Source organism: Condylura cristata, unplaced genomic scaffold (genome assembly GCF_000260355.1).
Source record: "Condylura cristata isolate star-nosed mole 26May11 unplaced genomic scaffold, ConCri1.0 scaffold00018, whole genome shotgun sequence".
NCBI lineage: Eukaryota > Metazoa > Chordata > Mammalia > Eulipotyphla > Talpidae > Condylura > Condylura cristata.
The window spans coordinates 15,323,628-15,347,112 of NW_004567119.1; the positions used below are offsets into that span (position 1 = coordinate 15,323,628).

Sequence of the window (23,485 nt, forward strand, 5' to 3'; positions counted from 1 at the left end):
GACACAAATGCATATGCATTACCCGGGTCTTCATTTTCTTCACACCTCTCCACTCGTGTATTAAAGGCACTAAAAGGGAAGAATGGTGGCAGCCAGGACATTTGCTCACACATTTTCCTTTCCGCATGATTTAAATCCCATTATTTCTCAGTTACAGGTCAAGAACATGGCATTTACTATGGAGGCAAACTCAAAGACTTCAGAAGCATACATTTAAGAGCAATACCTTGATGTGAAAGCCACTCTCTCGCCTTGTTTTGTTGATAAAATCAAACATTGGGATTCCCCAACCAATTCCACCAACATACTCGTGTTTATATTTTGCTGGCAAGCTTCTCCCGGAGGCAGGCCGCCATAAGTATCTGAGATCTCCAGTTTTTTCTAATGCTGGACGCTTTTCTCCTATGTAGCCTGTGTGCTGATGAACTCTGGGTAGATAATCATTTATGTAATCTGGGCCTTCAAAAGACAAAAAGAACAACAACAAAGCAATACTTTAAACATCTCCCCCATGAAGATGCTTTTATCATTCTCTATGTGGAAATTATAACAAATGGCTGTATGGCATTTCCTGTGTTCCACGAAGTCAGACTTTTAAATATGTGAATTCAATGAATCCTTAAATACCGAAGTGAGATGAGTGGTGTTAATTTTCCCAGTTTAAAAATGGGGATAACGATAGAGAAAGGCTGTTGTCTGGAGACACAGCCAACAAACTCTTCATTCTCTTTTAGGACGTCTCCCAGGCCGGCTCCTCATCACCCCAATTCACTTTATAGAACCAATTAGATACAGATATGTTTCATATACTAAAACCCCTCATTCTTGCCATATTTGCAGGAAGGGGATGTTATCTAGATAGATAAATTCTGAAATGAGAATTTGAAAATCCCCCACATGTCAGAAGCGATTAGAATATGGAGAAGCCTGTCTGAAGAGGACAGCCTATAACCTGTGGCCACAGACTGGGCTATTTCAAAACTATTTGCTATTTCAAATGTAAGGCAAAGATAAACAAGGAATCAAAGAATTGTGGGATGAATGAATGGTGGAACTGGATGAAGCTAGTAAAACTAAGAGGTCTAGGAAATAAGCAGTTAAACTCAGGTTGAAAGTTGATGTGATGGTGATGGCACATGGGTGATTTGGTGATGGGAAATCCAAGGGGATTGCAACTGAGATGGAAAAAGGCACATAAATAAGTAAAAATAATATAATATATTAATATTATATGTAATATAATATTAATATATTATATAATATATATTAAAACTATAATAATAATAATAATAAAAAAGTTTATGTAAAGCAACATCGGATGGTGCTGGTCACAGGTAGACAGTGGAGCTGCTGACCCAGCAGATTTTCAGACGTCCTGGCACCAAATGGGGCTGCGGGATTGTGTTTGGGACACAAGGAAGAAACATCTTTCCTATTACTGAAAGTTGACCCCAGACCTTAGAGTCAGAACTACACAAGGTCTTCAGTCCCCGGGTCTTCCTGACTGTGGTTCTCCTTCCATTTTACTCTTGGGTGAGGGACTTCAGTAGCCACCAAAACCCCAGGATGGTGTAGGATTGAAACCAGGTCCTGTGATTAAATGGTCAATGTGGCCAAGAATCTGTGCTTAGAAAAGTTGTCAAAGCTTTTCCAGAAAGTTGCAAATGCCAAAAATTGTCCTTCACACATAGGATTCTGGCAGATGTTCTCACAGCTTCCTCCTCGTGCTGGCTCTCCGTGAGACACTGGGTAGTCACTGTGGTGAAGTTTTCTTGATGAAAACTTATATATTGTATATATAATATAAAATATATTGTAGCTTCAATTTTATTCACACCAGGTTGGCACTGAGCTATGCCAGCTTTGATATAGAATGACCAGAATGTAAAAACTGGCCTTCACTCTGTCTGACAAGGTGCTGAGGCCTCAATTGTAAGGAACTTTTTGCAATCTCCAGCCAAGGTGAAATCAGAAAGACTATGTTCACCTTGCTGGAGTTTTAGTGTCTGCTGGGGCCACATTGTTCCAAAATGTTTCATGAAATGCACCTCCCAGGAGAGCATCATGAAAGGGTTTTGTGTGTTGGGGGTTGCTCCATAGTGAAACAGGGGTCACTGCTGGCCACATTTGCCTGTTACATATTCACAGCAAATGATACTAAACATTCTGACATGGTACATTATAAAAAAAAAAACTGTATGCCATTATGGGACCCAGTATTTCCAAACTTTTCAAACGTGGATCTTTTTCCCCATTGGGTCATGTGCGTGTAGCCAACAGATGTGGGCAGATTTGGAGAGATATTGCTCCTCTGTGTAATGTTTTCATTCTTGTTAAAATTTTGCCATTCCACCAATCAGTTGTGAGAGCAGGTATATCTCTATTGAGCTCCTTCGTCACTCTGTGGACTGCAATACAATTTTAGGAAGCATCATTATTTGATAGCTGATTCAAAAGCACTTGGTTTTAGGCAGTATAGTGGACAACAATCTGATCAAGCTTCTCTGGGGCTTTAGTCACATCCCTGGACTTTTCCGAACTCATTCCTCACTGTGACGCAATGCATGAGGCACTGGACAGAGTGCAAGGAAGACCCTCTCTGGCCACAGAGCTGATGCAGGCAGCTTCCTGTGAAGTGGCTGGAGGCCATCTTTGGAAGTGGGCCCCACACAATAGATCTCTCAGATGTAACTAAGTGTTTAACCAAAGTGGACATCTATCCAAAATGTCCACCAGCTGTCCACTAGCCAGCAAAAACATGCACAAGTATAACTTTCTTAATGAAACAGTTCCATGGATCTTTGATGTTAATATTATCCCTCTCCCAAACCTTTTTCTCCAGAACCTAGACCCTGTGCTGTATCACATTCTCTGCTTCACTTGTGTCCAGTCTTTGGTTTCTATTTCTCCTTTGAGGATCATCCCCTCTGTTCAATTACTGTTGCTACTTTCCTGTGCTGTCTCTGATTTTTCTTCTTCCTATGGCAAATTTTTAGATCTTTCCTCCTCAAGATCTCCAGCCCTTCCTTGCTAACAATGATGTTGCCAGCTACAGTCATCACTTAAATGCTTAAATAGGGCTCCCCAGAATTGCTCAACTAGTCTTATTCTTCTGCTATGATATCTACTTTATACTGAGAAAGACACCTGCTCTATTAACACCTGTACTAGACACGATTTCAAGGGTAGTAGATAGTGTGCATGTATTCAACTGAAGTAATTTTGTTTTACTACAAGTTAGCAAGGAAAGGAATTCATGTAAGTCTTTCATAAAAGTGAAAGGGCATACCTTTGAAAAGTGAGGATCATCCTATTATTAATAAGAGCCTTTTCCTCTGTTTTATTCTTTTGTTTGTTTAATTTGAGGCTGTGTCTGACACATTGAACCCAAAATATATTTTCAGAACATTCAGTGATGAAGAATTTATTCCTTTTTATGAATAAACTTTAAATCTTTCTTAAGAACTCTTCCAGATCAAGGATTGGGAAACTTTATGTAAAGGCTAGAGAGTCAATATTTTTGGCATTATCAGATAATAGTCTCTTTTTCAATTACTTGACTTTGATGCCTTGTGCTTTGTAGGCAAAAGAAGACATAGACAATAATTAAACTAATGAGAATGGCTATGTTCCAATAAAACTTTATTTCAGGACACTAAAATTGTAATTTCAACAATCTTCATGTATTATAAATTTTTCTTTTTGCTCCTTTCCCCAACTATTTAACCATGTTAAAAACTATTCTTTGCTCTTGAGGCCTACAAAACAGGTGGCAGGATGAATTTAATCCAGGAGCTGTTGTTTGCCAACCTCTGTTTTAGATGGTGGGAAGATGGTGGACACTGAGAAACAGATGCCATGGAGGCAGGAAAGAGCACAGATGGGGGACTCTGGGAGGTTTCCAACAAACTTCATCAACTGCCAACACTTGAAAAGGATTCGGTTATGGTATGTGTCAATAGGAAAAAATAATTCTGCCACTGGGGTAAATGTCTCTTTCTAACTTCTTCTCTGCCTTTGCACTGCTTCATTTAATTAGTTAACTTACTCATTGAGTTATTCTGCCACTGATTTGTTTATTCATCTATTCAACAAATGTTGACTGAACTGTAGGCGCACCTGAGAGATATAGCATGTTCAGCTCTAGATCAGCACAAAAAGTGAATATTATGATAGAGTGAGTCATAAGTTTTGCTTTCCCAGTGCATATAACAGGTATGCTCACTATACTGTCATCTCTTAAGTATGTGATAGTGCTATGTCTCAGAAAAACGTACATCCCTGAATTAAAGTCACACAGAGAATAGTATAAGCACACACTGTGAAAATCTGGTGCCAGTGGACTTGTTTGGTCTGGAATTGCCACAAACTTAATTTTTAAAAATGCATTATCTGCAAAAAGTAACAGGGTGAAGAACAGAAAGAGGAGGTATAACATGCCCCTATATGTCCAGCATGGTTTTGCGATCTGGGAATATAACAGTGAACAAGACAAAGACCCTGCCTTCACAGAGGCAGTCAGTAAGGGAAACAACCCTTCCTTGTATTTCATCTGGATAAGCACAATAACCCATTAACTAGTCTTGGTCAAAGCCTACCCTGTTCATTTCATCCTCCATACAACTGCCAAATGTGATCTGAAACTCAGATGAAATCAATACTGCATCTTTTATAAGACACAAAATGGTTTTCTACAATGCCTGTAGGTTGTTTCATTCACATATCTTGAGATTACTGATTAGTGTCTTCACAATCTGACCCTATCCTACTTACTATCTGCCTTTTCTCATTATCAAAATGTGTCCTTCAAAGCTTTTGGGGGAAAACATCCTTTCACACGTCAAAATTAGATACTAGGAATACTAACCCACCCCCCTCTAGTAACCACAGTTTTAATCCCCAATTACAAATTTGGCTTTTTAAGATCTACTTGTAGGCGATATCACAAAATAACTGTTTTCCTTTGACTAATCTCATTAAGCATCATCTCCCCAAATTCCATCAGTGTTGTTAAACTGGCAGGAAGTCCTCTCTAATGGCAGAATAGTATTCTACTGTATCTTTTGACTCTAAATTCTTAATTGCCAGCACAGTGCTTTAACATAGTAGGTTCTCAAGAAATCAGATGTGAATGCTGAAGTGTATTGTTTGCTCACTAAGCGAATGAAAGGATTTCATTATAAGCTGGAAGAGCATGAAGTCATATTAAAAAGAAGTAAGAACTTCTTCAGATAACTAAAGAACAGTCAATTCTGGGATTGCCTCAAATCATCCCCCTGTGGATTTAATGATACAAGACAGGAAGGTCGTCCAAGGAAGATCTGTTTTTCACAATATTTATTTTTAGTAGAGTGGAGAGAAGGATGAGAATGTCTAGTAATACTCCTTCACTCTATAACATGACCTCATGAGGCCAGTTCTCTTCTTCAGTGACCAAAATAAACCATGCTAAAGAAATAAATCAAGTGGGGCATGGAAATGAGTGTTTTAATAAGTATATTTAAAATACTGTTGACAATGTGGGCATAATTTAGCCATTTAGCACATTGCTGATGTGCTGTGTTAAACAGATGGGTTTGTGGAGAGTATCAACCAATCAATCAAGAGTCAGAGGGTGGTGGTGGAAATGTGAAGTTAGGAAGCGAAATCTAGAGGACACATCTGACATTCCAGTAAGGGAAAGAAGAGAGATGTCCAGGTTTAATTGCTGCAACCGATAATGTAAATAGGACTCCTCATTTTTGACAGTTACCATAGAAAAGACTCATGAACTGGAAAATTTTTAAACACTGCATTTCAAACCAGTTGATGCAATTATGCAATGGGCCTAACCACTGCATGAACTGAAAGACTAGTGTGTTGGATTCCTGAAAAAACTAAATAAACATCAGACAGAACCCTTCTTACTGTATATTTGTGTTCCTTTTCAAGCAAGTAGCCATCTGTGAAAAATCTGAAGTTGTTGGGGGCAGCTTTCAGTAAACCAAACTGCTTCTAATCAAGCTTATGATTATTGTGGCAACAAGTAACCTATATAACTATCACATAAGAATTATAAATTAGAATTCAGAGTTATGAAGAATTAGAGAATCCACTTGGTACTAAGTACAGCTTAGAGAAATGGCTCAACAATTACTGACAGTAGCCCAGTGAGTGTCCAGCAGTGGGTCTGTGTGGACAACGCAGCCTCTGCTTTTCTGATCTCTTATCCTGAATGTTTATGTCCCCCCAAACTCAAATTAACTCTTAAGGCACAATGTGATGGCATTTGGATGACATGGCCTCTGGATTAGTTCATGACGATGGAGATCTCATGAGTGGAATTAATGCCCTTACAAAGGAGACCTCAGAAAGAGCTCCCCACTCTCTTCTTCCATGAGGTTAAAGTGAAAAGAAATGAGCCATCTCTGAACCAACAAGGTGGTGCTCAGCAGACATAGAAATGGCCCCTGAGGAGCTTGATGTCAGACATCCCAACCTCCAGAATGGTGAGAAATATATTTACTATTTAAAAGTCACCCAGTCGGTGATACTCCCTCTGGCAGCTCCAGACTAAGATAGCACCCGATCTGAAGACCAGGTTCGCTTTCTTTGGGAAACATTATCTGCTCTCAAGACAGACATTCAAAGACAAACTTTGAAGTACAGTTTGCTCTGTTTCACGTGTGAGCTTAGGTTTCCTTGCTGTTTGGGGAGTGTGTGTCTTGACAGTGCTTATCAAACAGACTTTTGTTAGTTTACTTTAGAGACCTGAACTATCTTCTGTTTGTTTTGTAACTTCCAGCATTCTGAGCAGTTCAATACACTAAGCAGTGCTTGGTAATATTTATTGAAAGAATGACTATGATATTTTAAATGCTGCTGATGTAATTAATAATAAAAAAAATCTGTATATTTCCTGGTGGTGGGTACAGAAAGAGACATGATCAAAAATTTTGTAAACACCTCTGGACTTTTACTTGGAAAATAAGACGGACAGATTCATCTTGATAAAACTTAGCAACCAGGTGATTCTCCATATGTTCATCTTAGCTGAAGGACAAATCTAAGTAGATGGTCATAGCTTTCTTTTGTGTTAAAGTCTTCCTAGTTTGAATGTGTGTGAAACTGTCAATTTTATTAAAGGAACTGTACCATTTCTAGATGTCTCCATAAAAAGAATATTAGCAAGATCTACATATGGAGAAGTAATAAAACTCTACTAGAGGACTAAGCAATGAATGCCATCACAAAATGGATTAAATAATACAAGAAATGATTCTCACACAATAAGATCTTATGAGTTAGGAGGAATCAGGAGCTGCTTAATTCAGTAGCTAAAATTACTACAGTTCAGAAAGAAAGATTCTCTCCATCTGTGTGTTCTGGGTCCCAAAGTAGCAAGTTGCTTTCAGGTGAGCTTCTATGTGGCTCCACGGAGGCTGTCATAGTTCCAAGTATCATAAACAGATACCGTAAATGCTGAAGAGGTGTGTGTGCATTTTTCCTAGAAAACCCCAGGTCATTTTTTCTCATTTAATTGGCCAGGATTGAATTATTCATCTCTTCCCAAAACCAAGCATTGGCAAGAGGTGTAGCGTTTCAGTGACTGGCTTGGATGAATCAGGATTCAGTTGAGTCAAATGGAGAAGCTCTGGAAAAGAAGATATATTGGCTCTGGCTTAACTGCCACAATGTATAAAAGCAAAATCCAATACATTGTAGGTACTACTCTGCTATAACCTTTTACCGATTTGTAATCTACTTGCACTTGGCCACTTGGAATTATTTAAACTCACTATTTTGTTCTCCTTTGGTTTTTGACCACAGGATGAATTAATTTGTTGTGTGTTTACACTCTCATACTTTTGATGTCTTTATACTGAAATGGCACAAAGAAGTGAAGGCAAGACAGGTCAGTCAGAGCCTGTCATCACAATGCAAGGAGGAGCTGTGATTGCTAGACCTCCCTGTTGAAGCCTTTGATTAAGAGGTCAGAAAACTTGCCCAAGGGGCTAGATTGCTAAAGTCAGTGTTGCAGGCTGTCCCTTTCTGCCACAATTCCTCAGCCTTGTCATCACAATGCAGAAGCAGCCGTAGACAATCAAGTACTTGATTGCATCACAGCAAAATATATTTTACTTAAATGTTGTTTTGTTATTTTTTAAAAGATTTATTGATTTATGCACACAAGAAATGGGGCACAGGTGACAGGTGCAGGCGGTGAGCAGATTCACCAGAGATAGAGTGGGGAGCAGAACAGACAATGTACTGAAATACACTGCTGAGGGGAGCAGCGGGTGGGTCAGGAGAGGTCTGCTGTGCCATGTGGGTCAGCTCCCTGGCCGGGAACCCAACTCTGTGCTGCAGTGACTGCGGACAGTTTCATAGTGCTGCGCTTTAACCTGAGGCACCACCAGGGAGGACCTTTTTAATTTTTATTTTAATGTTCTATTTTGAAGATTCACAAAAAATACACTTTTTTATTTGTACATCTGGTTCCAGAGGAGGGTATTGCTTTATTATACTTTGTTGTGTTAGTCCCATCCCATATCTGGAATACGATTATCACTGATTGTTGCTGTCAGTGACCCATTGGGGAAATGCAAAATATAGTTGACCTGCCAGTACAAGTGAAAAAAATAGAAAAGTGGGTTGAGAACTAAATTATCAGCTAGATTGGAAATAATAACATAAGGTAAGAATCACACCGCTTTTACCCACACTGGAAAGAGTGGAGAGGGTATGCATTGCCATTAGTGTTCTGAGTAATGACAGCAATTACACGCTAATCCAGAGAGCTTGCTCAAGTGACTCTGGACTGAGGAGACCTCGACTCCTGCTACTGTGCTTGTACATTTGTCAAATGTGCCATTGACTTAAACCAGCTTTTCAAAAAGAGAAAAGAAATTTATCCCTTCAAATGCCAGCATTGTTAGTCAAATCACATCACAATTACAAGCAAATGAAATGTAATTTATTAAAATAACACTTTTTAGCTTCCATGAAATATGGTGATTTCCCTCTCTACTCCCTGGGAAAGCAGGACTGAAAGGAAGGGCGGATGGCAGAGAATGACTTCAATCCACACCAGCGCAATTTAGGCTGGGAAGTGGGGTTTTTCAGGCTTGTAGCGTATGTAATAAACGAGTAAAACTGGTTAAAATTATATTGGGGAAAAGTATGTGAGCCTGCTATTTGGGTTATTGAAAAACATGTAACTGTAAAGCGGCAGGCAGTAACCAGCAATAGGAGCGTCAAGGCTTCTTTGTAGCCCTTTTATCTCACTTTCACCTTTCTCGGCTTAGTCACGGACTGGTGTGCTCCCAGGCAGTTAAGAGACTTGAAATAAAATGAGTCCCTATTTATTCCCAGAGCAGATTCCACTGCTGCAGCACTTTGCCATTAAAATTGGATTTGTGGGGCTCTCCCTGGTGGCGCAACCAGCTGAAGCACATTATGAAGCTCTGAAGCCACTGCAGCACAAGTTCGATCCCCCACAAGGGAAGTGACCCACATGGCACAGCAGACCTTTCCTGACCCATCTGCTGCTCCCCTCAGCGGTGCACTTCATCAGTCGGGCTTTCTGCTCCCCTCTCTGTCTCTGGTGAATGCTCTCATCCACCACAACTCTGGGCTGTACCCCAGTTCTGTAAGCATAAATAAATAAAATCTTAAAAAAAAAAAAAGGGTTTGTGGGGCCCTCCCTGGTGGTGCAAGGGGTTAAGTCTCAGCACTATGAAGCTCTCAGAGGCCACTGTAGCAGGAGTTCCACGCCCAGCCAGGGAGCTGGCCCACATGCACAGCAGAGATCTCTCTCACCCGCTGCTCCCCTCAGCAGTGTATTTCAGTACCTCTGCATGTTCTGCTCTCTGCTCTGTCTTGGTGAAGCCTCTCACTGCCCCGGCTCTGGCCTGTACCCCAGTTCTTGTCTCTATAAATAAATATAAAATGGACTTGCGAACAGGTGAAAATTCAGTCACTTGAAAACAGAGGTATAAAGTATAAATTAACCTAAATCTCCTATCAACTCATATATCTGAGTATCCTTACTTTGGAGGGGTCCATTTCCCCACCCCTGGGCAAATGTTTTTTTCCAAAATAAACTTGGCTGTAAGAACAGCAACACTGGGACCCTGGCCTTGGCCCTGCCGGTCACCGAAAGAGCTCATCTTCTTTTTCCCCAGTTTATTGAGGCATAAGACAGGTAAGACAGGACACTAGTTCATTTCAAGCAAACAATGTGTATATGTGCACACACACAGAGAGGTGCCAGGTGAAATACTGGATACCCAGTTACATTTGAATTTCATCGAAACAATATCTGTTTCAGTGTAAGTATGCTCCAGACATCACATGGCACATGCTTACATTGGAGAATATACGCCTTTTAAATCTGAAATTCAAAGTTAATTGGCTCTCCTGTATTTTTACTTGCCAGATCTGGCAACCCTGTTCATAAAATACCATGACAGTCAAGATAATGAACATATCTGTCACCCCAAAATGTTTCCTCATACCTCTTGGTAAATCTTCCTTTTCTGCCCTCACGCACATTTTATCCTTCCCAGGCAACCACTAACCTACTTCCTGTTATTAAACATCAGTTCACATGTTCTAGAGTTCCATAGATAGATATGGCATCATACAGTACACACTTGTTTGTTTGACTTCTTTACATTAAACATATATCATTTTGAGATCATCCTTACTAAAATACCTGTCAATAGTGGGGTTTTTTTTCACTGAATAATATTTTATTGTATGGATATAAAACCATGCCTTATCCATTTACCTACTGATGAATTTTTGAGTTTTGGCTGTTACAAATAAAACTGTTATGAACAGATCTTTGTATGAACACAAGCTTTCATTTCCTTGAGGAAAGCCCAAGGTGTGGACTGCCTGGATCACAAGGTAGTTGTGTTAGCTTTTTAGAAAAAGCTGCCAAATTGCTTTCCAAAGTGGTTGAATCACTTTACTTTCCTCCCAGCAGTGGGTGAGAATTCTACTTTTCCCGCATCCTTCCTTGCCAATAACTGGTAGAATGGATCTTAATATTTTTCTTAAGGGGTGTGAATAACATCATGTTGTGATTTTAATTTGCTCTTCTCTAATAACTAATAATATTGAGCATCCTGTGCTTATTTGCCACCTGCTTATCTTTGATGGAAGGTCCAAATCTTTTGCCACTTGTTAAACTTCATTTCTTATTTTTATATTTTGAATACAAGTCCTTTATTAATATGTATTTTGCAGATATTTTCTTCTATTCTGTTCCTGTATTTTCATCTTAACAGTGTTTACAGAGTGGTTTTTAATTTTGATATACATCATTCTATAAACTTGTTCTCGGATGGATTATATTTCAGGTGTTGAGTCTAAAAACTCTTTTTAACTGAATGTCATCAAGATTTTCTCTTTTTTTTTTTAAGATTTTATTTTATTTGTGCATACAGAACTGGGATACAGGCCAGATATGTGGAGGGTGAGAGAATTCACCAGAGACGAGTGGAGTGCAGAACAGGCAGATCAACGAAATACACTGCTGAGGGGAGCAGCGGGCGGGTCAGGAGAGGTCTGCCACGCCATGTGGTCACCTCCAGGGCAGGTGGGAATCGAACTCATGAGGAAGCGGCTTTAGATTCTCAGTGCTGTGCTTTAACCCGCTGCGCCACCAGGGAGGGCCGATTTTCTCTTTTTTTTTTAAGAATCTGAGTTCTAGGTTTTATATTTAGGTCTAGGACCCATTTGAAGGAATTATGCATTGAAGTTCAGTATTTTGTGTGTGAATAGCTAATTGTACTACCACTACTTGTTGAAACACTATTGTTTTATCACTGAATCACCCTTGGAACTTTGTCTTACACACACACACACACACACACACACACACAGTATTAGGAACTGAGACCTTGACTAAAATGTATTCCTTACTGTAGGCTGCAGTTAGAAAGCTCGGAAAGTCACTAAATATAATTAACGGTCACTTGAATGACTGTTTCTCTCTCCTTTGGCCTCTTAATCATACTTATCACTTCATAGTCAGTCCTTTCTACTTCTCCAATTTCCATTGTTCCTCTAAAACTTTATTTTCTGTGAAAGCCTGTTTATGATCACCTCAGGAAACTATTGTTTTCACTGCTGCTTCAATTTTCCCCTTTTCTCTCAGCTATACAGGGAAATGATGAAATGCTTTATTTCTCCCCACCACGTTTATATCACCCTCTCTATGTAATTCACACTCTGCCCTTTCATTCAATATATCTTGTGGTTTGCAATTGGTTTACAGCAAACCATTTCCTTTTTCATTTGTTTTGTTTTATTGGGAAGCATCAGATGTGGAAAAAGAGAAGGGACAATACTTCATCTGACCTCTTTTATAAAAGGTTTATAATCTTTCCCAAATACTATTTCTCAGGCTTGACTTCTTTATCTGGGGGAAAAAAAAAGAAAGAAAGAAAGAAAGAAAAAACAGCCTCTATCTAAAACCTCATATAATTCTAAGAAATAAGAGAGATATTGTTTTTAGCATTTGTAGATCATGCCTGGACATGTGCCTGGAGATTTTCATGTCATAAACCTTCTAACCATTTCTGTTATTCCACTACCATCACATACCTTTTTCTATGTTAATGCTGTTATCGTAGTTTATACCAGATTAGGTCTTACATGATTAAGTGCAATGCTCTGGACTGCTGTAGTGAAAAATGTCTAATGATATGTCACAGGGAGTGTCATAGCCAATAGAGGGAGGTCAGATCTTATTTTCCTCTAAGGAAATCTTCTCCACAAAAGACATCTAAAAATCCCCTATAGTCATGGTAGACCACAAGGTAGTTGTATTCTTTTGAGGGAGTATTTGTGTTCCCTCTCAAGAGAACACAACTAACTACTAGAAATACTGACCATTCAGATAGAAGGCCTGGAGCTAGATCTTAAACTACCGTTCCCCAGAACCCAAGAGCCAAAGTATATATTGATTGCTGAAGGGCCATGGATATTCTATTTTATACCAGATAAAGAAATGCTTTGCGCTAGGGAGAGACAGACGTGGGACCACTGTCCATTTAAGAGTTATTGCCTGTTGAATCCATTATGAAAAGAAATTTTATAATTGCTCTCTTCATTAATTATTAAAAGTGATCAAGGAGCCACTTTATGAATTCCTAGACCAGAGAGACCTTCCCTGATGATAAATCATTAAAATTCTGGCATCTTGTACAGTTATTCTTTGCACCGTCTTGTACTTTAATACATTTACTCAGTGTTATTTGTACACATGTGTGTGTCTATAAAAAGACTTCTAGCTGTGCTTCACTGTAATGAATTTATTCCTCATTCTAAATAGAAATGATGACCCGGCATAAGAAGCTACGTGTAAAAGTATTGGTTATCTCATTCCAGAAACTTAATTAAAAACTCACCAGTGAGGGTGTTTGGATATTTGGATGTTCCAGGATAATATTATACTCTAAACTTGAACAAGTCTACACCTGCATTTTCTAATCCAGAGGCCACTCACCACAAGTGGCTATTAAGAACCTAGTCCAAGTTGAAATGTGTTGTAAGTTAAGGACACATCCCAGCTTCCAAAGACTAACTACAGAAGAATGTAGAACTTTTGACAAATACTTTTTGATATTGAAACAATAACAATTTTAATCTGCTCTATTAAATAAAATATATTGTTAAAATTATTTTCAGTTTTAATTTTTAAAATGTGGCTACCAGGAAATCTTAAATTATATATGTGCTTTGCATTATGTTTTTATTGAACAGTGCTAGCCTAGCGTCTGAAATTTGTGAAAGTATCTTGGTTACCTACTGGGTAATGACGTTTATGAAGATTGTGGAAACTGGTTGCAATGTTTGTTCAAGAGGGCGAGGTCTTCTCTGCACATAACTTGCTGAAGAGTCAGATACAAACAATCTGGAAGGGTCTATTCAGAAGATCAAAATGAAACTAATTTGAGTAGCCGTGTTTATGCAGGAGAAAAGCTAGTGACTTTCCTGTGTGGATAAGCACACCGCCCTGTCAAAGCAGTGTAATGTTCAGCTTGTTACTCACCCTGAAACCTGCCCCCCAGGTTTCTATAGCTAATTGCTCACAGCTGGAGCCCTTTAAAGTGAGATTACACTCCCTACAGGATATGTTGCACACGCTGACATCTTGAGAGTTTTTAAGTTTTCACTCCACATAATACCCATTTTGGGTCATAATGGCTTTGAACAAAATGCTGAGCATAAAAGATGTATTGTTGGCAATATGAAGTAGAGACATCTAGAAATCTCCAGGATCTATATTACCTGGATCATATAGATGCCAAACAACCTTAAAGATTATTTTTAAGTCAGCGATCTTACACTGATAATAAATAATAATGTATAGATTAAAAAATGTCAAGTACAGGTAGAGGAAACTTGTGAAAACCTAGAACTTGGGAAGTCAAAATGGTAACCCACTGTCTGTGAAGATCTTTTCTTTAGGAGCAGCTTAAAAGAGGACTGTTAGGGTGAATGGCGCTTGTGGCTTAATGCTAGTGAGTGAGTATGTACCATCGGTAACCCTCCTGCGCCAGTATTTTAAAAAAAGATTTATTTATGTATGCATACAGAACTGGGGTACAGACCAAAGGTGTGGGGGCAGTGAGAGGATTCACCAGAGACAGAGTGGGGAGCAGAGCAGGCAGATGTACTGAGACACACTGCTGAGGGAGCAGCGGGCAGGTCAGGAAGGGTCTGCTCTGCCGGTGGCTGGGGATGGAACTCAAGCTGCAGTGGCTTGTGATAGCTTCCTAGTGCTGTGCTTAACCCTTTGTGCCACCACGGAGACCTCCTTGTAGTACTGTTTTGTGAAAATACTGAAGCTTGTGGTATTTTCTTCTGTTTATTATTATATATTTAAGAATGCTGTGATTATATACATACTAAGTTGGTTCTTGTTAGTAAACTTTCAGGTATTCCATGTAAAGGAATAAAACAAAACAAAAACAGAAAAGAAATAACAGACTGACAATAAAGTGGGGAAGAAGAGGGAAGGGAATAGCTTGGTGGTCATTGATGATTGGAAGTTTGGTAGTGTGAAACATATGGTCACTGAGGTGAGAAACTACACCTGAAACTTATGCAGTGCTATAAACTTACGCTACCTTAATTTTTTTAAAATGCTATATTTGAGGTTTCCAAGATATTACATGTGAGATCACCTGATAACAGGGCTCCCTATATTCCATACAGAGTCATACAGAGCTATCTGTTACTGTGACTCAGCTTTTACCTGTAAAGTGGGAATAATGATATCAATGTGACAGTTTGTTTTTTTTTTAAAGAACTAAATGAAGTAGTCCATGTAAAGAGATTGGAATAGTGCCTGGCATAGTCTAAGCAGTTGGTAAACATTAGATGACAGTGATGAATGAGACAGCAGAGAAGTAGGAGTAGCTACTATATATTAATTAAATTGTATACCAAGATTAATAATGTTGCAGTAGTTTGAATCTTAAAATCATCTAATTATGACCCCTGAGATTGTAACTCTATATGCCTGGAATCCAAAGGATACCAAGTTGCTAATCTTATGGTAAAATAGGGAGGTAATTTCATCTCCATATGTTTCCATGTCTCTGTTGCTGTGCGGAAGCTTTGAGAATGGTGAAGTACCTCTGGGTGTGATCCCTGATGTCTTCTGCAGTAGGGGCCATGGTCAGAATTCCTGTGCTAAAATAAATAGACGCCCGGTTGTATAAGTGGATGTATCAATCTTCTTGAATTGCCAGTGGTTGTTTGAAAATCCTATTAAGACAGCCCTAAATCCAGTTATATTACCCACAGTATTGGCACAGAGCTGTTTCCTGTGTATTCTACTAGGCTTTGCTTCCATGCAGCCTCTAGAGGACAGCAGGTACAACCTCGTACCTGGGGTAGGGCTCCTTCCCGTGCCTGATGCTCCTCAACCCACCAAAATAATTCCTGCAATAGTAGCACATTCTATTTTGAAGGGGTCTAATTATTCCTCCATAAACCAAACTGAAATCTGCCTTCCTGCAATAGTTACATTGTTCTGAATGCTGAACTCAACTCAAGTTTCTAAACCCTCCCTCACCCGCGCAGTCTGACAAATACTGGAAAAAGCTACATTAAATTAGGCTTCCCCATTTCTTTCGGGAGTACTTTAACATGACTCTCAGGCTCTTCACTACCCTCCCTTCAATGCTCTTCACCTTATTAGCATCTTGCTGAAAATGCAGCATTCATAACCATAAATAATGCTATGGAGTGATCTCATTGGGGCAAGGTCTGCTTCTTGGTGCACACAGAGCATTTTGTAGGTCGGCTTTGTCGGTGACCACACTAACATTTGGGCTTATCTCGGAGTTAAAGTCAACCCCCACACCAACCCATTACAGAGTGTCTGTCCTTTACCTGTGCTGTTGATTTTTAACCCTAAGCGCAAGGTTCATACTTCTTCCTGCTCAGCTATAATCTTGTTAGTTTGGGCTCCTGATTCTAAGTATTGTTTTTCACAACCAACTTCTCAACTAATGTTTATTCTTTCTCTTTCTTCTAGGCCTAAGCCTTCTGCTAACCTAACAGCATGTTCTTTTGCTTGCTACTCAAATCACTGAGAAAACTGTTAAACAAGCCAGAACTTCCCCTGTTTCCCCTCCCTCTATCAATTATTAAGCATCAAAGCTTGAAACTGGAATAAAATGTCCAAGTGCCAGTTAAATATTGACTTTCACTTGCCAATTTTGCTTCAGTTTGTTTTTCAGCTGAAGTAGCCTGAAAAATGAAAATGCTGCAACTACTGTAAATAATTCCTAGGGACCATTTAGAATATCTAACAGATATTAAATATTTGAAATACATAGCTCCCCTCTTTGCGGTGTGTGGAAGAAGACCGTTTGAGAATACCATGGGGTAATAGAAGCTATAATCATGATCCTGGATGAATTGCAGCATTTGGGAGTACTGATACTATACTGAAAACCATTACGATTTAGGTTTTCTGCAATTTGAGTTAACTATTTTTTCTTTATAAAAATGATTCCTCTAAATACTCCTTAAATCAGACCCTGCCTGATGGCACAAGGGGTTCAAGCACAGCACTAAAAAGCTAAAGCCACTTCAGCATGAGCTCCCCTCAGCAGTGTACTTTGTCAGTCAGCCTGTTCTGCTCCCCGCTCTGTCTCTGGTGAGTCCTCTCACTGCCCCTGCACCTCTGGCCTGTACCCCAGTTCTGTATGCATACTCCTTAAATCTATAAAAAATTAATGAACAATTTTAAAAAAAGATATCCTACATAGCGCCAAATATTGACAGAGCTTATAGGCTATGTGAAGTAACATATTCCTAAACTCAATTTACAAGCTATATGGTTATGTAAAATATGCAACCCAAAACAAATCACATCATGATCACAAACACTGTATTTCAATTCGGACAGTAATCTTAGTTGATAGTTGATCTGATACCTTTAAAGTACCCAGAAGGGAATGATCAGAAAATGTATTTCCGTTGACAAGGAATAGTCCTGGCAAACACAGCATCACAGAATTTTGAAACAATTTTTGATGAAGGGGGCTGACACCAAATGATACTGCTTATTTTGAGCTTGCTGTCAAAAGTAGTCATTCGTATTGTTGCATTATAGCTTACAGGAAGGCAAATTAATTTCCCACATTTGATTAAGTGGTTAATCATCCCAAGTCTGCAATTATTACTCAGTGGCCACAGGTTCTTCACCTTTAACCAAAATATCGTATTTAAATGCTTTTACCATGAGGGAAAGTTATAGCCCTTTACATTGCTGATAGGGATATAAATGGTACAGCTGCTATAGAAAGTGCTCCCCAAAGTGCTATGATGATTCCTCAAAAAATTAAGCAGAGAATTACCATATGATCCAGCAATTGTGAGGTGAAAGCAGGGCCTAGAAGACCTATTTTTTTTTTTTAAGATTTATTTATTTGTACATACAGAACTAGGATACAGGCCAGAGGCTCAGGGGTGGTGAGAGGCTTCACCAAAGACAGAGTGGGGAGCAGAACAGGCAGATCGACGAGGTACACTGCTGAGGGGAGCAGCGGGCAGGTCAGGAGAGGTCTGCCACGCCATGTGGTCACCTCCGGGGCAGGAGGAATCGAACTCATGCGGAAGTGGCTCTAGCTTCTCAGTGCTGTGCTTTAACCCGCTGCGCCACCAGGGAGGGCCTAGAAGACCTATTTTTACATCCATCTTCAGAACAGGTTAATTCACAATAGTCAAAATAGTCAAAAAGTATAAAGGTATAAAGTAACCAAGTGTTCATCTATGGATATAAACAGTGTGTGACGTAGATGTGTGTATTAGTCTCCGTGGGCTGCTATAACAAAATACCACAGACTGGGTAACTTAAAAACATATTCCCTCACAGTTCCGAGGCTGGAAGTCCAAGTGCCTTCAGAATCAGTGATGAGACTCCTCAGCTTAGTTTGCAAACAGTGGCCTTTTCACTTTGTCTTCACTTGGTCTTTTCCCTCAACACTCAGAAAGCAAGGCGGGAGGAGGGAAGAAAGTGAGAGAATGCGTGCAAGAGGAAGAGCATTCCTGCATTCCTTCCTTTTCTTATAAAAGGCAACAGTTGTATGGGATAAGGACCCCACCTATAAGGCCTTATTTAACATAATTTCCTCCATAAAGGGTCAGTCTTCCAAATCAGTCACATCAGAGACTAGGCATCAAATTGATTTTGGGGAGAAACATGTCAGTCCATAATGAGGTGCAACAGATTACTTTTAGTAAACCTTAAAAGCAAATTCTGACACATGCTGCAGAATGGGTGTATCTGAAAGATATTATGTTAAGTGAAATAAGCCAGTGACTCCACTTAAATGAAGTAACTAGAGGAATCAAATTCATTGTGACAGCAAATAGAAGGATGGCTGGCATGGTTGGCAATGGTGGGAGAGGGTGGGAGAGGAGAGTGACGAGCCAGTGGTTTATGGGAGTGGAGTTTCCCTGTTACAAGATGAAAAAGTACTAGAGGTAGATGGTGGTTATGTACCATGTTGTAAATGTGCTCAATAAGGGCCTCCTGGTGGCGTAGCGGGTTAAAGCACAGCACTGAGACGCTAAAGCCACTTCAGCATGAGTTTGATCCCTGCCCTGGAGGTAACCACATGGCGTGGCAGACCTCTCCTGACCCACCCGCTGCTCCCCTCAGCAGTGTACTTTGATGGTCTGATACAAGTAATCTTCAGTCAGGGGGACTAGCATTCCCAAATCAGACTGGGTGAACAGGTGTTGTCTATTGGGTGTCTACAATTGGCCAAGATTTCCTCTGAGTAGAGGTGGACTTCTACAGAGTGATAACTGTGGTCAATGGCTCTGCGGACCTCTTGCCTAGTCCCCTGCCTTCAGCAATACTTCCCCCCTGCTCTGTGCAGAATTCAGATAACGATTCTACCCACACCTTGAAGCAGAGGTGTTAGGTTTGAAGCAGCCCACCTAGTGAGTGTCAGGGTTAACCGGATCAACTCTTCCTCATTTTAGCACTGAAAATCCAATGTTCCAGGAAATCCCTCAGACCTGGGTAAACCGGGACAGGGAGTCAACCTAGTGCAGAATGTGGGTGTGGTTGGAACAATGTCTCAACCTGGACAACAGTAAAAATGAAGCCAGAGGCACCAGCATGAAGTAAGCATGAAGGAGGCCCCAGCATCTGGTCTGTTGGATTCGGTGGTTGGGGTGCAGTGTAATAAATCAGCACTGTATTGAAGCTGAATTTCAAAGCTCTAAAAGATTCCCTACATGTCCTTTAGAGGCAGCTTCTACAATGGTGAACAGAGACCAACTAGGATATCTGACTATGTGCAGCTTTTATTGTTCCTCATTCTTCTTCTATCTCTGTAACTGTAGAAGAGTAAAAAGGTAGGGAGAGGGAGGAGAGCAGACACAGAGCTTAAGGGCATAGCAGTATTTGGTGAAGGTAAGAGATAGTAGATGATCCAAATGCTTGTAATTCCTTTGGATGAATAGACTACAGGAATTAACGTGGTGGACTTGTCTTTGGGGCTGACTTACGCTGGAGTCATACACTCTAGATTTTATCTACTAAACTGTAAATAAGGGAGTGCCAGCCATTTGCAGTGTCCTGACCTCGAAACCTTTGGGGTAGCAAGGAGGTCGTTTCCTTTCCATTTATCTGTGGATTACTCTACCCTACTGCTATGTGAACTCTTTACTCTACCCTACTGCTATGTGATAATCCTAACTTTTTGCATAGTATTTAATCTTCCTTAGGCCCAATCTCAGCTCAAATTGTTTATGTCAACTTCAAAGCATTTTAAACCGAGTCACTCTGTCGTAATTTAAGATGACTCACTTTGATGAAGCAAACGTTCACATGTACAGTTTTGGTCTACAATTGTTCCATCACCAAACAGAAATGGCTGGAAAAATGTTCATCCAAATTTGGAGATGAGGTTTGAGACATTAAGCCTTAAAATAAGATTGGATGTTCCATTCAAGTATCACAATTTTCAAAAGTCGTCCTCTGAGACCATTAAAATACAGGTGCAACGAGAGGCAACTGTAGCTGTCAGTTGGAAAAGGTCACATGAAGATAATGTGGGCCAGGGTGACTGGGCCTCAAACCCCAAATCACAAAAGCAGAGATTTTTAACCTCCCATCTTGGTTGTGGGTGAGCAGCTGGGTCTCAGTTTGTGCTGGGTAAGAAGCAGCAGAAAGTTTTTTTTTTTAAGACTTTTTTTTTTATTTAGACATATAAGAGCTGGGGTGCAGGCTAGCATACGGGGCGTGAGAAGATCCACCAGAGACAGAGTGTGGAGCAGAACAGATGGAGCCACTGAAATACACTGCTGAGGGGAGCAGCTGGTAAGACAGGAGAGGTCTGCTGCACCATGTGGGTCATCTGCCTGGCCGGGGATCAAACTCATGCTGCAGTGGCTAGTGATAGCTTGATAGCATTAAGACGTAACCCCTGCACCACCAAGGAGGCCCCCTGTAGAAAATTTTTGATGTAGCAATGATGAATAGACTTCATTAGCTAAACCGATCTAAATTAGTCCCTACTTTTCAAAGTTAACACACAAAACAATCCTTAGCTATACACAATATTTCTACAGCACCTCACCTCCCTAGAAAGTGGGTAGCCTTGAGGACTTTACTGCAAATTCTCAGTTTAGTCTTTATTGTCTGCATAATTACATGCTCAGTTCAAGAAGATGCTATCATTTATTTTTTGGGCTCATATCAGGGAAGTCTAAGAGACTCCATTTCAAGAAGAAGTCCGTAAGATCTAGAACTGGTAGATGGATTGGGTTTTGTTTGTTTGTTTATCCCCCCGCAAGTGGGGCCCACATTCCTAGGGCATTTTCAGATGTCAGAGCATGTGTGTGAACCTGTGTGTGCCTGTGGTCACAGCCTCACCCTGGAGGGCTGGGTGGGGAGAATGCTCAGTGAGCATCCTGTGTTCTAAGCAACTACTACACAGTCTTTTTCCATGACAGTTCCTATGATTGAAGAATTTCCTGTTTGTTTTTTTTTTTTTTTTAAGATTTATATATTGGTGATGGCACACGGGTGACTGGGTGATGGGAAACCCACAGGGATTACAATTGAGATGAAAAAAATATACAAAAGATTTATGTATTTATGAATACAGAACTGGGGTACAGGCCAGAGGTGCAGGCAGTGAGAGGATTCACCAGAAACAGTGGGGAGCAGAACAGGTAGATCTGCTGAAACACACTGCTGAGGGGAGCAGTGGGTGGGTCAGGAGAGGTCTGTTGTGCCATGTGGGTCACCTCCCCGGCCAGGGATTGAACTCATGCTGCAGTGGCTGCAGAAGCTTCATAGTGCTGTGCTTGAACCTGTTTTATCACCAGGGAGGGCCCTCTTAGGGCTTTTTAAAAAGCCTTTTTTTGTGTAATTTCTTTACTTTGCCCATATGACTCATGTGTCTCCTTGATTCTGCTTCCACTTCATGAAAAAAGGACAGTGATAGCTACTTAGCTTGTAAATTGAAGTTTGAAAGAATCTGGAAATCTTTTCAAAGATGTGGGAGGTATTATTTCCTTAGTATGAGCAAAGAATTTATCTAACTTGACTGTTCCCACATTTATTCACCACTTTTTCCCTTAACTTCAGATAGCTTTGTTTACAGAAGTTTTGACTCCTTAGCTTTCTACTTATCTTGTCATCAGTGGGTTGAAAAGCAAATTCCAGTTTTTTCTCATCACACTAATTGGAATTATAAAATGTTCCCATCATTTTAAAATTGTGGGCTTTTCAATTACTCCTGAAAATCAAGGCGTGTGAGTTGAGACTTCCGGTCTGCTGGTTCGAGGTCAGTCCAGACTTGCAGAGTCATAGAACTGGCACATCTGCACGCTTCCAGGAGCAGAAGCACACATCTCCTGTGCTCTAGAGTCTGCCCGCTTACTGCACTTCTGCGGTCTCCTGTGTGCTTGTTTTACATGCAGCTTCAGAGGAACTGACGCAGAACATGGAGGCATCCTTACAAGTCTCCATAAGTGGTTCTTGCAAGGCTTGAGGATCAGCGCTCTGGATCAGGGGTGGTGGTTGGCTCAGAGCCCCTCCATGGAGGTCTTTGCATTGCTTATTGGCCCTTGGCTCCCACTTCATGGCACGCTGTCTGTTGCCTCAGTGACCACCTCCCTCCCCCAGTTCTGCATTAGTGAGTCTTGAGCACTGTTTAGTGAACTTGGGAGCTGCTGAACTTGTTTCAGTCACTTCGAGTTCCTGTCTCTGCTGATAGGTCAGCTCCTCTTCCAGTCCCTGGCAGTTCACTTGACTGTTAGTTATGAGATTGAGAAGTGATTCATATCACTCTCTCTGTGTTCGAGGTTCTTGTCAGGGAAACACAGGCTGCCGGAAATGGGGGAAGGACTGCTTGTGATATCTGTCTGGTTCAACCCTTAAAACAGGGCAGAAGGAATTGCTCTGCTCCTCTCTTTCCCTCCAATGACCTTCTCCCCTGCAATTTTGTAGTTTCAGGAAATTCTTTCATTTAATTTAGAATGTGCTGCCCCAAACAAATGATTTGACCAAATACATGATTTGAGGCCTTTTTCAGTGTGGAGATTCCTGAAAGCCTGGATAATCTTCCTGTCCTCAAGACTTTTCCCTGGAGTGTATTTTTCTAAAAGATGTTATCTGTGGTCAAAGGGGCCTTTTAATAGGCACTGTGAAAGGTACTACCTTTTCTGAGATAATTGCTGGCAACCGGGATTAGCAAGACAGTGAGGCGTTTTATCCTTTACGGCTTGCTGTGAATGAAATTGGCCAGGATCATACACAGCAGGTGGTGTACGGAAAGTGCTTCCTTGCTGGAGTCTGGCAGGTGCCACCACTCTTCTTGCGGGGAGGGGTGGGGTGGGAGGGGGAGGAAAGGGACACATCTCCAGGTAAAGAGACAAAGGTGATGCCTATAGGAAAGACTTAGCACTCAGAGGCCCTGGGAGCTCTTTCCATTTT

The 23,485-nt window shown here is 40.5% G+C and overlaps 1 protein-coding gene across 1 annotated transcript in view; it reads right to left on the reverse strand.

Annotated features, from left to right (window-relative positions):
• Positions 1 to 22,633, reverse strand: part of LOC101621736 (chromosome unknown open reading frame, human C4orf45) — a 60,564-nt gene extending 37,931 nt beyond the window's left edge. The window contains exons 1-2 of the mRNA XM_004685213.1: positions 22,465 to 22,633; positions 227 to 459 (exon numbers count right to left, since the gene is read on the reverse strand). Of these exons, the coding sequence (XP_004685270.1) occupies positions 227 to 459; positions 22,465 to 22,633 (402 nt within the window). The remainder of the gene's footprint in view (positions 1 to 226; positions 460 to 22,464) is intronic.
• Positions 22,634 to 23,485: the final 852 nt, after the last annotated feature.